Source organism: Mobula hypostoma, chromosome 20 (genome assembly GCF_963921235.1).
Source record: "Mobula hypostoma chromosome 20, sMobHyp1.1, whole genome shotgun sequence".
NCBI lineage: Eukaryota > Metazoa > Chordata > Chondrichthyes > Myliobatiformes > Myliobatidae > Mobula > Mobula hypostoma.
The window spans coordinates 4,312,711-4,328,570 of NC_086116.1; the positions used below are offsets into that span (position 1 = coordinate 4,312,711).

The window sequence follows — 15,860 nt, forward strand, 5'->3', positions numbered from 1 at the left end:
TCCAGGAAGTTTAGTAATTCAGTAGCTATACCTTTTACAATGTTAACATGATTGTTTTTCTCCCCCCAAATTCAAGGGGTCTTCTAATCTACCAGAATGCAGAATCGTACTGGCTTGAGCTCAGATGCTTTTGTAGCTGCATATTAGAATGGAGTACTTTTTTATGGCTTTAAAAAGATGCTAGTGGGACTTTATACATTGTGAAATGGTATTTGTATCTGTTCATCACTGTCAATTCTTCATATAGTTATTCAGTGGGGAAAGCTTCCACCTGCATTTTAAATGACACTGGGAATTTTTACCATCCAAAAACATACCTCACATTGTGCTCTTCTCTGAATCTAAGCCTGCAAGAATTTATAAATTTAACTACTTTCTTCATATTTACAGTATAGTGAGTGACAAATACAGATTTGAATTGTTTTAATTGTATATTAGGTATCTGTCAAATAGATGTTACAATATGATTTAGTTGAATAGAACACGAAATATTGGTTTTCTGATGCTAGACATTAGTTATATTTTCTTAGAAAAAAATTGGTGAAATTTATAAATTAGTTAAAATATTATTTATTTTCAAATTAACTTTATATCCACTTTGTATGAACCAAAGAACAAATGACCAATAATGAGATATACAACAAAATGGTAAGCTTCCTTGCAAATCAAAAACTCTAAATATTTAAATCTGCTTGAGAAGTTAGACATGCTTTGCTCTTTTTTTTGTTTGTGGAGTCACTTTTCACATGCTCCAGTACCTGCGTCTTGCTGTAGGGTAACAATTTTTGCCTAAAATCCCTACTGATATTATGCAACATAATTTTCATTGTTGTTTCCAAAGATGTCTGTTATGCTGGCTTCACATGTGTAACTAACACTATTGTTTTCTTTGTCCCTTTGTACAGGTTTTTTTGAAGGAGGGAACTCTGATGAAACTATCCAGAAAAGTTATGCAACCCCGAATGTTTTTTTTGGTAATTTGAAATTTAAATCCTATTTATCTAAAGCAGTAGAAAGCAACAATTATTATGTATATTTAATGAATTACAGAATGTATAATTTTGTTAAACTAACAGTTGAAGAGCAGTGAACATTAATTTGTAGAAAAGACATGTAAACCACTCAGATTATCTAATATACTGTAATTCAATTTAGTCAAAATGTTTTAACTAGAATTTAATCTTACCATACTATATTATTTCTAGTAAAATGCTATTAAATGTTTACAGGGTAATTTAAAAAATTGATGTGTCAAATGATAAAATGCTAGAAAGGTTCAGTGTGAGTTTGTGCAGCATCTGTAAGAGAACATTGGAGGTCAGTCAGTGACTTGTCATTAAAATGGGGGAAAATGCCTTATCACAGACATTCCCTTCATTCTCTGCTCGTTTTGTCTCTTTCTCAAAAAATTGTTTATATCTAACATTTACCAGTTCTCACAACAGATTGTTAACCGGAAGTGTTTGCTTTATTCCTCTCTGCAAATACTGCCAGAGCTGTTAATATATCAGAGGAATTCCTTTTTAGTCATTTGGGAACAAATCTTTTAAACAAAAAACAGGAAATGCTCAGCAAGTCTGGCAGCATCTGTGGAGTGAGAAACTGTGATAATGTTTCCAGTTGATGGCCAAGATGCTGTTGGAAGGTCATCAGCCGCAATTATTAACTCAGTTTCTGTCTGCACAAGTGTTGCCTGACCTCATTTCCAAAATATGTAGTAGTTTGCTTTTAGCAATCATTTCATTTTCCAACCACAAGCTGAATCTTGGTTTTGAACATTTGTGGTATGTTTTTATTTGTAGTTTAATGATGTATTACTATACACTACACCAGTGCAATCGGGAACATACAAGCTAAACAACATGTTGTCACTAGCAGGTATGAAGGTAAGTCATTTCTTTGTCAATTAAATTGTTGCTGTGGAGCACTAAATGCAGGAAACTATGGCAAGAAGTTTTATTTTTGCATGTTTAATTGGAGTAAGGGGAAGTATGAGGCTATCAGGCAGGGACTTGGAAGCATAAATTGGAAACAGATGTCCTCGGGGAAACATACGGAAGAAATGTGGCAAATGTTCAGGAGATATATGCGTGAGGTTCTATACGTTCCAACGAGACTGGGAAAGAATGGTAGGGTACAGGAACGGTGGTGTACAAAGGCTGTTGCAAATCTAGTCAAGAAGAAAAGAAGAGCTTACAAAAGTTTCAAAAAACTAGATAATGATATGAATCTAGAAGATTGTAAGGCTTGCAGGCAGGAGCTTAAGAATGAAATTAGGAGAGCCAGAAGTGGCCATGAGAAGTTCTTAGCAGACAGGATTAAGGAAAGCCCCAAGGCATTCTATAAGTATGTGAAGAGCATGAGGATAAGACGTGAGAGAATAGGACCAATCAAGTGTGACAGTGGAAAAGTGTGTATGGAACTGGAGGAGATAGCAGAGGTACTTAATGAATACTTTGCTTCAGTATTCACCACAGAAAATAATCTTGATGATTGTAGGGATGACTTGCAGCGGACTGAAAAGCTTGAGCATGTAGATATTAAGGAAGAGGATATGCTAGAGCTTTTGGAAAGCATCAAGTTGGAATAAGTTACCAGGACTGGATGAGATGTACCCCAGGCTATGGTGGAAAGCGAGGGAGGAGATTGCTGAGCCTCTGGCGATGATCTTTGCATCATCAATGATTACGGGAGAGGTTCTGGAGGATTGGAGGGTTGTGGATGTTGTTCCCTTATTCAAGAAAAGGAGTAGAGATAGCCTAGGAAATTATAGACCAGTGAGTCTTACCTCAGTGGTTAGTAAGTTGATGGAGAAGATCCTGAGAGGCAGGATTTATGAACATTTGGAGGCATAATATAATTAGAAATAGTCAGCATGGCCTTGTGAAAGGCAGGTTGTGCCTTACGAGCCTGATTGGATTTTTTGAGGATGTGACTAAGCACATTAATGAAGGTAGAGCAGTAGATGTAGTGTATATGGATTTCTGCATAAGGTACCCCGTGCAAGGCTTATTGAGAAAGTAAGGAGGCATGGGATCCAAGGGGTCATTGCTTTGTGGATCCAGAACTGGCTTGCCCACAGAAGGCAAATAGTGATTGTAGATGGGTCATATTCTGCATGGAGGTCGGTAATCAGTGGTGTGCCTCAGGGATCTGTTCTGCGACCCCTAATCTTTGTGATTTTTTTTATAAATAACCTGGATGAGGAAGTGGAGGGATGGGTTAGTAAATTTGCTGATGACACAAAGGTTGGGGGTGTTGTGGATAGTGTGGAGGGCTGTCAGAGGTTACAGCCTGGATTGGGGAGCATGCCTTATGCGAACAGGTTGAGTGAACTTGGCTTTTTCTCCTTGGAGCGATGGAGGATGAGATGTGACCTGATAGAGGTGTACAAAATAATGAGAGGCATTGATCGTGTGGATAGTCAGAGGCTTTTTCCCAGGGTTGAAATGGCTAGCACGAGAGGGCATAGTTTTATGGTGCTTGGAAGTAGGTACAGAGGAGATGTCAGAGGTAAGTTTTTTACGCAGAGAGCGGTGAGTGCGCGGAATGGCTGCCGGCGGCGGTGGTGGAGGCAGAAATGACAGGGTCTCCTAAGAGACTCCTGGACAGGTACATGGAGCTCAGAAAAATAGAGGGCTATGGGTGCCTAGGTAGTTCTCAGGTAAGGACATGTTCGGCATAGCTTTGTGGGCCGAAAGACCTGTATTGTGCTGTAGGTTTTCTATGTTTCTATGTTGTTTATTGCTTTTTCATTATTGCCAAGGTAGACTTGGTGGAATAAACCAGCTGTTTTATTAATTCAGCGTTTTGTGGCCGTTTACTGTATGCTACTTTGTGAATCCATTGAGAAATTAACTAATCTAATAGTTGAAAGAAAAGAATATCACATCAACTACTATGCCATTCGGCAGGCTCTCGTATCTCTCTCTAGTTTGGAAGGCTATTGTCACCTTTTCAGAAGTACGTTCAATAAGGCAAAGAAGTATAGTTTAAGTGTACCAAGGTACAGATATTACATAGTGGATAAAGCATAACTTGTACTATTCTGTTGTTAAAATATAAATATTCTGATGAGACAAGACTACAGCTTGAGCACCCCTTATCCAAATGCTTGGGGCTGGAAGCAGTTTGGACTTCAGAATATATAATGACAACTTGGGTTCACCATCATTTCCAACTCTGAATTTATGTGCTACCAGTAAGCAGTCTTTGTCTTGTTCATCCCACATCTGTTAATATAATGAAAATATGTGTACAGGATAACAAAGGCAGCATGGCATTACTGGGAGAATACCCGAATCAGCAGCAAACAACGGCAGGATTTCAGTCTCTACCTGCGATGCCGTCTTTGCATTTAAAAGTTACAGTACCATGTATTTGTATTTTACCTTTTTTAGTTTTTATGTAGGGTATAAAAACAGTCAGCATCATAGACTTATTCTGGTGCTAGATTTTCGGGATCAGCAGACACTTTAAAAATTTAATGCCGTGCCTTTTCTTAAATTTCTGTAACCAGCCTGAATATTCACAATTACCTTCAATTTTCAGTTCATCATAATAAATCTTTACTTGTTTCATGATAAGAATACTGTTAAGTGACACCTGACACTGATGGATCCACTCTTTCAATATACGATCAAGATTTCATTTTTCACTTTATCCAGTTTTCCTGTTTTTCATTAACTCTGTCTGTGGTGCGCAGAAACCTGTGCATTGCCTGGGAACCTTCCCAGTGTCTTGTACAATTTTCCATTTGTGATGTTATGTCAGCACTCAAAAAATATGTAATTTTGAAGGTTTTCCGATTTTGGAATTTTGGGTAAGGGGTACTCAACATGTATAAGGTTAAAAAAAAAAGCAATTAAAAGTATATTGAGTCACCCCCTGGTAGTCTTACACCCTCAGTGTTAACTTTTGAAAGGTAAATTGTCCAGTTACTGATTTATTCCATGTTAAGTATTGGTTGCGCTGTTTGAGTCGGAGTCAGTTACCACAGAAGAAGGATGTTTGGCCACTGAGCTGCTGATTCTCAAGCACGCAATTATATTAATTCTACAGTTGTACCATTTCGTTCTCCCCATACTTCTATCAACTCCCTATAGATTACACCAGTAACCCTCGCACCAGGCAAAACATAGTGGCCAATTGATCTACCTATCTACACGTCTTTAGGATATGGGAGAAAGTTGGAGCACCTGGAGGAAACCAAAGCTGTTTCACCAGAAGATGATGAAAACTCCATACAGACAGCGTCCAAGTCACAATTGAACACCACAGACTGAAGCAGTTATTCCAGCTATGCCATTGCACTGCCGCTGTTTTCCTCATTAATAGATGGTACTTATAAGAACAGATGAAGGTGAAATTATCATCAGATAGTACTTGAAGCTGACCCTTAATATAACCATTGAAAAGCTTTTACAGATAATTCCTACATAATTGTTTATTGTCTGGATGCTACTCTTGCCAAACCAGTTTTTACAAGTAGTTGGGGATAATTTCATGGGAAGCCATAAAATTATTTATATTCCTAACTCAGTTCATGTAATTTCATAGGCAAAAGTGCTACTGTTTGATTTTTGTTCACATTAAAAAAATAGTTTGAACCTGTGACCCATGTTGTTTACCACGTAGGTTAGCAAACCATCTCAAGAGGCCTACCAGAATGAGCTCAACATCGAAAGTGTGGAACGATCGTTCATTCTGTCAGCAAGGTAATTTCCCTCAAGCCAGATCTGAATCAGACAAATGTTGTACTGAATGTTTCTGTGTCAGGAAGAAACTGTGGCATACGTGCAAAGAAGATGAAAAATCATGGCATCTTGATAAATAAAACAACAATTGCAGCAGTACTCAGGGATGATGAGGACCTACTAAAGGTAAAGCAGCTTACTAGCTCTGCTTCCATCATCTGCCTGGTTTATTCAATTTGTGAGCCTCCAGAAACTTACAATCAAAAACACCAATGAAACTTAAAAGAGTAGAGAATTCAGTATTGATCCCTAGGGCAAACCTCTTGGATCATTTTCCTCACTGAAGCAATATTTTCCAAAAACAAATCCCTGCTGCTACTTATCCGTCAATTTCATTTCCCATTATCTTGTTTGTCTGCAATTGTGTCTGTTGTTTTATTAATTATATATTGCTTTCTTTCTCCTGTGATTTCAGTTTTTGTTTTACAAAAAATAGGAGCAAAAGCAGTAATAGAAAGACATCTTAGCCAACTTATGGTTAACTCTCAGAGGCTCTAACTTACAGAATACTGCAATTTTTTCAGGGGTTTGTTGCATGCCATCAGTATATGTAGCTGTTCCTCAATAACAAGGGATACCGTCTTCCCCACCTTATTACCGTATCTATCTGACTGATCAAAGCAGTGCAGAAGGTACGTGGGGTGATCTTTCAATCTTCAAATCTCTTCATCTCCAAATGTTGACTTTCTAGTTCTTTTCCAACAAACTTAATTTGTGGAACTATGAGCACAAATCTTTGTCATGCAACATAATTAAAGAATCCCTGGAGATTTATTGAAAATCAGCTAATAATCATGTCCCTAAATTACATCACTGATTTACTGTATTATACTGCTTTAAAAATTCTGTACCTGTCTCCAAATGCCCCTTTCAGTCTTAAATAAGTATCACTCAAATGAAAGGAAAATCTTACACACCTCTCCCCTGTCAAACAGCTGGATGAAAACAAACTCCTACTTCCATTTTAACCAACTAGATGTGCTGATTTCTGCTGCCACCTTGTACTGGTCCCTCAGACCTTTCCCTTTCTGCTTCCTCCATTTCCTGTTACCTGTTTTCCAAAGTAATCTAAAAACATGGACTTCTCACCTGTCATCTCTGCCTCAGCCCATGTCTATTGGCCCCCCTGATTTCTCTCAGATGTTCATTTGACATCCATACTGAATGAGTTGATATGTTGGAAAGTATATTTAAAAAAACATAAATAGCCATTTCCTTTGGTCCATATTGTAAACTCCATTCCTGGTTCTCTTCCTCTCTAGCTCAGTAACAGTCTGAAACTCATCATACTATCTGCAAACTTGCCTTCATATTTCGCTCTGAAATGACCGTTAGAGAACTTAATACTACTATTGCTAAGGGTGACCATTTCTACTTCTGTAATCTTACCAGACTTTCTGCCTGTCTTGTGTCCGCTATGACTGAAGCCCGCTTCTATGCACATTTCCAATGTACCCTATCTGGCTGCTTTTGTTCGTTTTATATATGAGGGCACCGAAAATCATAATGTACTTATCCCAATGTGGAATAATCTGCATTCACCTGCCTGTCTTGTGTCCACTAAATTACAACAGCTAAATAAAGGCTCATGTGTTAAATTCTCATTCTTCTTTTCAAAGCAGTCCATGACCTTGCCACTTCCAGTCTTTGGAATATCCTGTAACTGTACAACCATTGAATATCGAAGCTCCTCCCACTCCCTCTGGATCTTTCCCAAATTTATTCGCTTCATCAAGGCCCTACGTTTTGCTATTCATTCACCAACCTTTTCTGCCTCTACTCCTTTTTAAAAAGAATGTAAAATGTGTCTTTTTAACCAAACTCTAGGGCATCTCTTGTGTGGCTCAGTTTAAAAACAATCCTTGGTGCGTATTCCTAAATTACAAGGAATATATGAATTTTAATGTGTTGCACCAATACACCCTCAGCATCATCCCAAGTAATTTTTCAGCTGTTGCAGTTTTAATATGGGGATCATGTTATGTAAGTGGTACCATAAGACAAAGGAGCAGAATTAGGCCATTTGGCTCATCGATTCTGCTACATCATTCTTCTGCCTTCTCCCCGTAACCTTTGACACTAATCAAGAATCTATCAAGCTCCGCTTGGCCCCCAAAACCGCCTGTGGTAATGAATTCCACAGATTCACTACCCTCTGGCTAATCTCGGTTCTAAATGGACACTCCTCTATTTTCAGGCTGTGCCCTCTTGTCTCCACGGGAGGCAGACAAGTGGGTCACGGTTAGGAGGGGGAAGGGGAAGAGTCAGGTAACAGAGAGTACCCCGGTGGCTGTGCCTCTTAACAACAGGTACTCCTGTTTGAGTACTGTTGGGGGGGACAGTTTACCCGGGGGAAGCGACAGTGGCCGTGCCTCTGGCACAGAGTCTGGCCCTGTAGCTCAGAAGGGTAGGGAAAGGAAGAGGAGGGGGTTGTGATAGGGGACTCGATAGTAAGGGGGTCAGATAGGCGATTCTGTGGACGCAGTCCAGAGACCCGGATGGTAGTTTGCCTCCCTGGTGCCAGGGTCCGGGATATTTCTGATCGTGTTCAAGATATCCTGAAGTGGGAGGGTGAGGAGCCAGAGGTCATGGTACATATAGGTACCAATGACATAGGTAGGAAAAGGGATGAGATCCTGAAAGGAGAATATAGGGAGCTAGGAAGGGAGTTGAGAAAAAGGACCGCAAGGGTAGTAATCTCGGGATTACTGCCTGTGCCACGCGACAGTGAGAGTAGGAATGCGATGAGGTGGAGGATAAATGCGTGGCTGAGGGATTGGAGCAGGGGACAGGGATTCAAGTTTTTGGATCATTGGGACCTCTTTTGGCGCAGGCGTGACCTGTACAAGAAGGACGGGTTACACTTGAATCCTAGGGGTCCAATATCCTGGCAGGGAGATTAGCGAGGGCTACTGAGGTGACTTTAAACTAGAATGGTTGGGGGGTGGGAATCAAATTAAAGAGGCTAGGCGAGAGGAGGTTAGTTCACAACAGGGGGATGGGAACGAGTGCAGAGAGACAGAGGGGTGTAAAGTGAGGGCAGAAGCAAAAAGTACAAAGGAGAAAAGTAAAAGTGGCAGGCCGACAAATCCAGGGCAAGCATTAAAAAGGGCCACTTTTCAACATAATTGTATAAGGACTAAGAGAGTTGTAAAAGAGTGCCTGAAGGCTTTGTATGTCAATGCAAGGAGCATTCGTAATAAGGTGGATGAATTGAAAGTGCAGATTGTTATTAATGATTATGATATAGTTGGGATCACTGAGACATGGCTCCAGGGTGACCAAGGATGGGAGCTCAATGTTCAGGGATATTCAATATTCAGGAGGGATAGACATGGAAGAAAAGGAGGTGTGGGGTGGCGTTGCTGGTTAAAGAGGAGATTAACGCAATAGAAAGGAAGGACATAAGCCGGGAAGATGTGGAATCGATATGGGTAGAGCTGCGTAACACTAAGGGGCAGAAAACGCTGGTGGGAGTTGTGTACAGGTCACCTAACAGTAGTAGTGAGGTCGGAGATGGTATTAAACAGGAAATTAGAAATGTGTGCAATAAAGGAACAGCAGTTATAATGGGTGACTTCAATCTACATGTAGATTGGGTGAACCAAATTGGTAAAGGTGCTGAGGAAGAGGATTTCTTGGAATGTATGCGGGATGGTTTTTTGAACCAACATGTCGAGGAACCAACTAGAGATCAGGCTATTCTGGACTGGGTTTTGAGCAATGAGGAAGGGTTAATTAGCAATCTTGTCGTGAGAGGCCCCTTGGGTAAGAGTGACCATAATATGGTGGAATTCTTTATTAATATGGAGAGTGACATAGTTAATTCAGAAACAAAGGTTCTGAACTTAAAGAGGGGCAACTTTGAAGGTATGAGACGTGAATTAGCTAAGATAGACTGGCAAATGACACTTAAAGGATTGACGGTGGATATGCAATGGCAAGCATTTAAAGGTTGCATGGATGAACTACAACAATTGTTCATCCCAGTTTGGCAAAAGAATAAATCAAGGAAGGTAGTGCACCCGTGGCTGACAAGAGAAATTAGGGATAGTATCAATTCCAAAGAAGAAGCATACAAATTAGCCAGAGAAAGTGGCTCACCTGAGGACTGGGAGAAATTCAGAGTTCAGCAGAGGAGGACAAAGGGCTTAATTAGGAAGGGGAAAAAAGATTATGAGAGAAAACTGGCAGAGAACATAAAAACTGACTGTAAAAGCTTTTATAGATATGTAAAAAGGAAAAGACTGGTAAAGACAAATGTGGGTCCCCTGCAGACAGAAACAGGTGAATTGATTATGGGGAGCAAGGACATGGCAGACCAATTGAATAATTACTTTGGTTCTGTCTTCACTAAGGAGAACATAAATAATCTTCCAGAAACAGTAGGGGACAGAGGGTCCAGTGAGATGGAGGAACTGAGCGAAATACATGTTAGTAGGGAAGTGGTGTTAGGTAAATTGAAGGGATTGAAGGCAGATAAATCCCCAGGGCCAGATGGTCTGCATCCCAGAGTGCTTAAGGAAGTAGCCCAAGAAATAGTGAATGCATTAGTGATAATTTTTCAAAACTCGTTAGATTCTGGACTAGTTCCTGAGGATTGGAGGGTGGCTAATGTAACCCCACTTTTTAAAAAAGGAGGGAGAGAGAAACTGGGGAATTATAGACCAGTTAGCCTAACGTCGGTGGTGGGGAAACTGCTGGAGTCAGTTATCAAAGATGTGATAACAGCACATTTGGAAAGCGGTGAAATCATCGGACAAAGTCAGCATGGATTTGTGAAAGGAAAATCATGTCTGACGAATCTCATAGAATTTTTTGAGGATGTAACTAGTAGAGTGGATAGGGGAGAGCCAGTGGATGTGGTATATTTGGATTTTCAAAAGGCTTTTGACAAGGTCCCACACAGGAGATTAGTGTGCAAACTTAAAGCACACAGTATTGGGGGTAAGGTATTGATGTGGATAGAGAATTGGTTAGCAGACAGGAAGCAAAGAGTGGGAATAAATGGGACCTTTTCAGAATGGCAGGCGGTGACTAGTGGGGTACCGCAAGGCTCAGTGCTGGGACCCCAGTTGTTTACAATATATATTAATGACTTGGATGAGGGAATTAAATGCAGCATCTCCAAGTTTGCGGATGACACGAAGCTGGGTGGCAGTGTTAGCTGTGAGGAGGATGCTAAGAGGATGCAGAGTGACTTGGATAAGTTGGGTGAGTGGGCAAATTCATGGCAGATGCAATTTAATGTGGATAAATGTGAAGTTATCCACTTTGGTGGCAAAAATAGGAAAACAGATTATTATCTGAATGGTGGCCGATTAGGAAAAGGGGAGGTGCAACGAGACCTGGGTGTCATTATACACCAGTCATTGAAAGTGGGCATGCAGGTACAGCAGGCGGTGAAAAAGGCGAATGGTATGCTGGCATTTATAGCAAGAGGATTCGAGTACAGGAGCAGGGAGGTACTACTGCAGTTGTACAAGGCCTTGGTGAGACCACACCTGGAGTATTGTGTGCAGTTTTGGTCCCCTAATCTGAGGAAAGACATCCTTGCCATAGAGGGAGTACAAAGAAGGTTCACCAGATTGATTCCTGGGATGGCAGGACTTTCATATGAAGAAAGACTGGATGAACTGGGCTTGTACTCGTTGGAATTTAGAAGATTAAGGGGGGGATCTGATTGAAACGTATAAAATCCTAAAGGGATTGGACAGGCTAGATGCAGGAAGATTGTTCCCGATGTTGGGGAAGTCCAGAACGAGGGGTCACACTTTTAGGTCCGAGATTAGGAAAAACTTCTTCACACAGAGAGTGGTGAATCTGTGGAATTCTCTGCCACAGGAAACAGTTGAGGCCAGTTCATTGGCTATATTTAAGAGGGAGTTAGATATGGCCCTTGTGGCTACGGGGTTCAGGGGGTATGGAGGGAAGGCTGGGGCAGGGTTCTGAGTTGGTTGATCAGCCATGATCATAATAAATGGCGGTGCAGGCTTGAAGGGCCGAATGGCCTACTCCACCTATTTTTCTATGTTTCTATCCTCGACTCCTCCACTACAGGAAACATCCTCTCCACATCCAGCCTATTTAGGCCTTTCAATATTCGATAGGTTTCAATGTGAACTCCCTCATTTTTCTAAACTGCAGTGAGTACGGGGCCAGAGTCATCAAACACTCCTCGTGCATTAATCCTTTCATTCCAGAATCCTTGAGAATCTCCTCTGGACTGTGAAATGCCAGCACATCTCTTCTTAGATAAGGGGCCCAAAACTGCTCACAATACTCCAGTGTGATCTGACCAATGCTTTATGAAGCTTCAGCATTACATGCTTGCTTTTATATTCTAGTCCTCCCAAAATGAATGCTAACATTGCATTTGCCTTCCTCACCACTGACTCAAACTGCAAGTTCACCTTTAAGGTATTCTGTACAAGGACTCCCAAGTCCCTTTGCACCTCTGATTTTCAAATTTTCTTCTGAGACTTTCTGTAGACTCCCTGCTTCCTCAACACTACCTGCCCTTCCACCTATCTTCATATCATCTGCAAACTTGGCACAAAGCCATCAATCTTGTCATCCAAATCATTGACATATAATGTGAAATGAAGTGATCCCAACACCGACCCTTGCAGAACACCATTAGTCACCAGAAACTAACCAGAAAAAGCCCCCTTTATTCCCACTTTTTGCCTCCTGCAGTTAGTTAATTTTCTATCCATGCTAGTATCTGTTCCGTACTACCATGGGGCTGTTACCTCGTTAAGCAGCCTCATGTGAGGCACCCTGTCAAAAGTTTTCTGAAAATCCAAATACACAACATTCATTGACTCTCCTTTGTCTACCTGCATGTTATTTCCTCAGAGTTCCACCAGATTTGTCAAGCTAGGTTTCCCCTTAAGGAAACCATGTTGACTTTAGCCCATTTTATCATGTGCCTCCAAGTATGGGCACCATGGTTTCATAGCAATTAACATAATGCTATTACAGCTCAGAGCGGTCTAGAGTTCAGAGTTCATTTCCGGTGCCATGCTATCAGTAGTCTCTGAACATCCTCCATGGAATGGGTGGGTTTTCTCCAGTTCCTCTGGTTTCCTCCCACAATCCAAAGACGACTGGATAGGTTATTTGGTCTAGGTTAGGCTTTGTCCAGGGTTGCTGGGGCGGTGTGACTTGAAGGGCAGGAAGGGCCTACTCAGCACTGTATCGCTAAGTAAATAAGTTCCCCGAAACATCATCCTGAATAATGGATTCCAACATCTTCCGACCACTGAAGTCAGGCTAACTGCCCTATAATTTCCTTTTTCTGCCTCTTTCCCTTTTTAAAGAGTAGAGTGACATTTGCAGTTTTCCAGTCTTCTGGAACCATTCCAGAATCTAGTGATCATTACTAATGCCTCCGCAATCTCTCCAGCCACCTCTTTCAGAACTCTGCGATGTAGTCCACCACGTGACTTATCTACCTCCTGTCCTCTGACACTCCTGAATTTCTGGCACACTGCTAGTGTCTTCTACAGTGAAGAACGACAGAAGTTACCTGTTAAGTTCATCCACCATTTCTTTCTCCTTCCCATTACTACCTCTTGAACAACATTTTCCACCAGTCAAATATACCCTCTCACTTCTCATTTACCCATTATATACTGTATCTGGAAAAAACTTTTAGTATCCTCTATCATAGACTAGCTTACCTTCATATTTCATCTTTTCACTCCTTATGGCTTTTTAGTTGCCTTCTGTTGGTTTTTAAAAGCTCTCCAATCTTCTAACTTCCAACCAACTTTTGTGATATTATAGGCCCTCACTTTTGCTTTTATGCTGTCTTTTATTTCCCTTGTCAACCACGGTTGCCTCATCCTTCCCTTAGAATACTTTTGTCTTTGGGATGTATCTATCCTGTGCTTTATGAATTGCTCCCAGAAACTCCACCCATTGCTGTTCTGTCCTCATCCCTTCCAATCACCTATGGCCAGCTGCTCTCTCATGCCTCTGCAATTCCCCTTGCTCCACTGTAATACTGATACATCTGTCTTTTGCTTCTCCTTCTCAAACTGCAGGGTGAGTTCTAACATATTATGATCACTACATTCTAAAGGTTCCTTTACCTTAAGCTCCCTAATCAAATCTGGTTTATGACACAACACCCAATCCAGAATTGCCTTTCCCCAGTGGGCTCAACCACAAGCTGCTCTAAAAAGCCATTTCACTGGCATTCTACAAATTCCTTCTCTTGAGATCCAGCATCAACCTGACTTTCCAAATCTGCCTGCATCTACCATAAACGCTGCCTGGGCAGGGCGAAAAGCTTTATCAAGGATGCACCTCATCCTAACCATGGACTTTTTACTCTCCTCCCATCCGTAGGCACTACAGGAGCCTCCGCTCCCACACCAGCAGGCACAGGAAGAGCTTCTTCCCTGAGGCTGTGACCCTGCCGAACCTCACATCACGGCGCTAAGCAGTATTGCACCCATATTGGACTGTCTCAGTACTTTTATATTTGTGTGTTTGTAGCACCTACTTCTTATTCGCAGTTATTTTGTAAATAATACTATTCTTCTGCACTTCTGGTCAGATGCTAATTGCATTTCATTGGCTTTGTATCTGTACTCGGCACAATGACAATAAAGTTGAATCTAATGTAATATTGAAATCCCCCATGACTATTGTAACATTGCGCTCTTTACTATGGTCCTCTCTATCTCCCATCGTAATTTGTATCCCATATTCTGACTACTATTTGGAGGCCTGCATACAATTCCCATCAGGGTCCTTTTATTCTGGCAGTTTCTTAACTCTACCCACAATGATTTTACATCTTCAGATTCTATGTCACCTCTTTTGAAGGATTTGATTTCATTTTTTACCAACAGAGCCACCCCACCCACTCTGCCTACCTGACTGTCCTTTCAATACAATGTGTTTCCTTGGATGTTAAGCTCCCAAATGTGACCATCTTTCAGCCACAACTTAGTGATGCCCACAACAACAATACCTGCCAATCTCTAACTGTGCTACAAAATCATCTACCTTATTCTGTAAACTGTGTGCATTCAAATATAAACCTCCTGTCCTGTATTTGTCAACCTTTTCAATTTTGCCCCCATGTTACTCTTTAACTCAACCCACTGACTGCAATGTTGCCCTGTCTCGCAGTCTTGCTCCACAATGCAGCTATTTGTATACCAACTGCAATCCCATTCTCAGCCCTATTACTCCCGTTCCCGACCCTCTGCCAAATTAGTTTAAACCCTGCCCGCAAGGATGTTAGTCCCCCCTCAGATTCAGGTGTAACCTGTCCTTTTTGTACAGGTCATACCTTCCTCAGATAAGATCCCAATGATCCAGAAATCTGAAACCCTGCCCCCTGCACCAATTCCTCAGCCACACATTCATCTGCCAAATCATTCTATTTTTACCCTCACAGGCTTGTGGCACAGGCAGTAATCCAGGGATTACTACACTGGAGGTCCTGCTTTTCAGCTTTCTATCGCACTCCCTATATTCTCTCTTCACAGTACATTGCACAGATCCACAGGCAAAAGAGAAATAATGATCAGGTCATCTTGTTTGTGGTTGAGGAATGAATGTCCACAATATGGAATTTCCTCAATTAGTACTGTGGGATCTTTCACATTTAAATGAGAAGAGCCAAAGTTCAGATGGCACTTCCAAAAGTACGGCACTCCCTCGACGGTAACACATGTCAGCCCAGATTTTGTGCTTAAGTTTCTAAAAAGGCTTTTAAACAGAAAAAACATTCCTGTTTTAGCACTTGCCAATCTTCACCCCACTTACCTAGCTGATCAAAATCACCTTGTACTTTTTGATAATTTTCACTGTCCGTGATACCTATGATTTTAATGTCATTTGCAAACTTATTAACCATGCCCTTATTACCATTAACCATTATCACACAAATCATTTATATAAATGATGAATGACAATGGGCCCAGTACCAACACCTGTGGCATGCCACTAGTCATGGGCCTCCAGTATGGAAAAAAACATCCTTTAACTCTGTTTCCTACCATCAAGCCAATAATGTATCTGCTTAACTAGATCTCCGTTGACACCATGCAGTCTAACCTGACTAGCTTTCCATGC

General features: G+C 41.1%; 1 protein-coding gene across 1 annotated transcript in view; it reads left to right on the forward strand.

The window, feature by feature from the left end:
- Positions 1 to 15,860, forward strand: part of fgd6 (FYVE, RhoGEF and PH domain containing 6) — a 177,427-nt gene that overhangs the window by 113,308 nt on the left and 48,259 nt on the right. Inside the window, exons 12-14 of the mRNA XM_063072261.1 lie at positions 906 to 974; positions 1,803 to 1,886; positions 5,638 to 5,717. Of these exons, the coding sequence (XP_062928331.1) occupies positions 906 to 974; positions 1,803 to 1,886; positions 5,638 to 5,717 (233 nt within the window). The remainder of the gene's footprint in view (positions 1 to 905; positions 975 to 1,802; positions 1,887 to 5,637; positions 5,718 to 15,860) is intronic.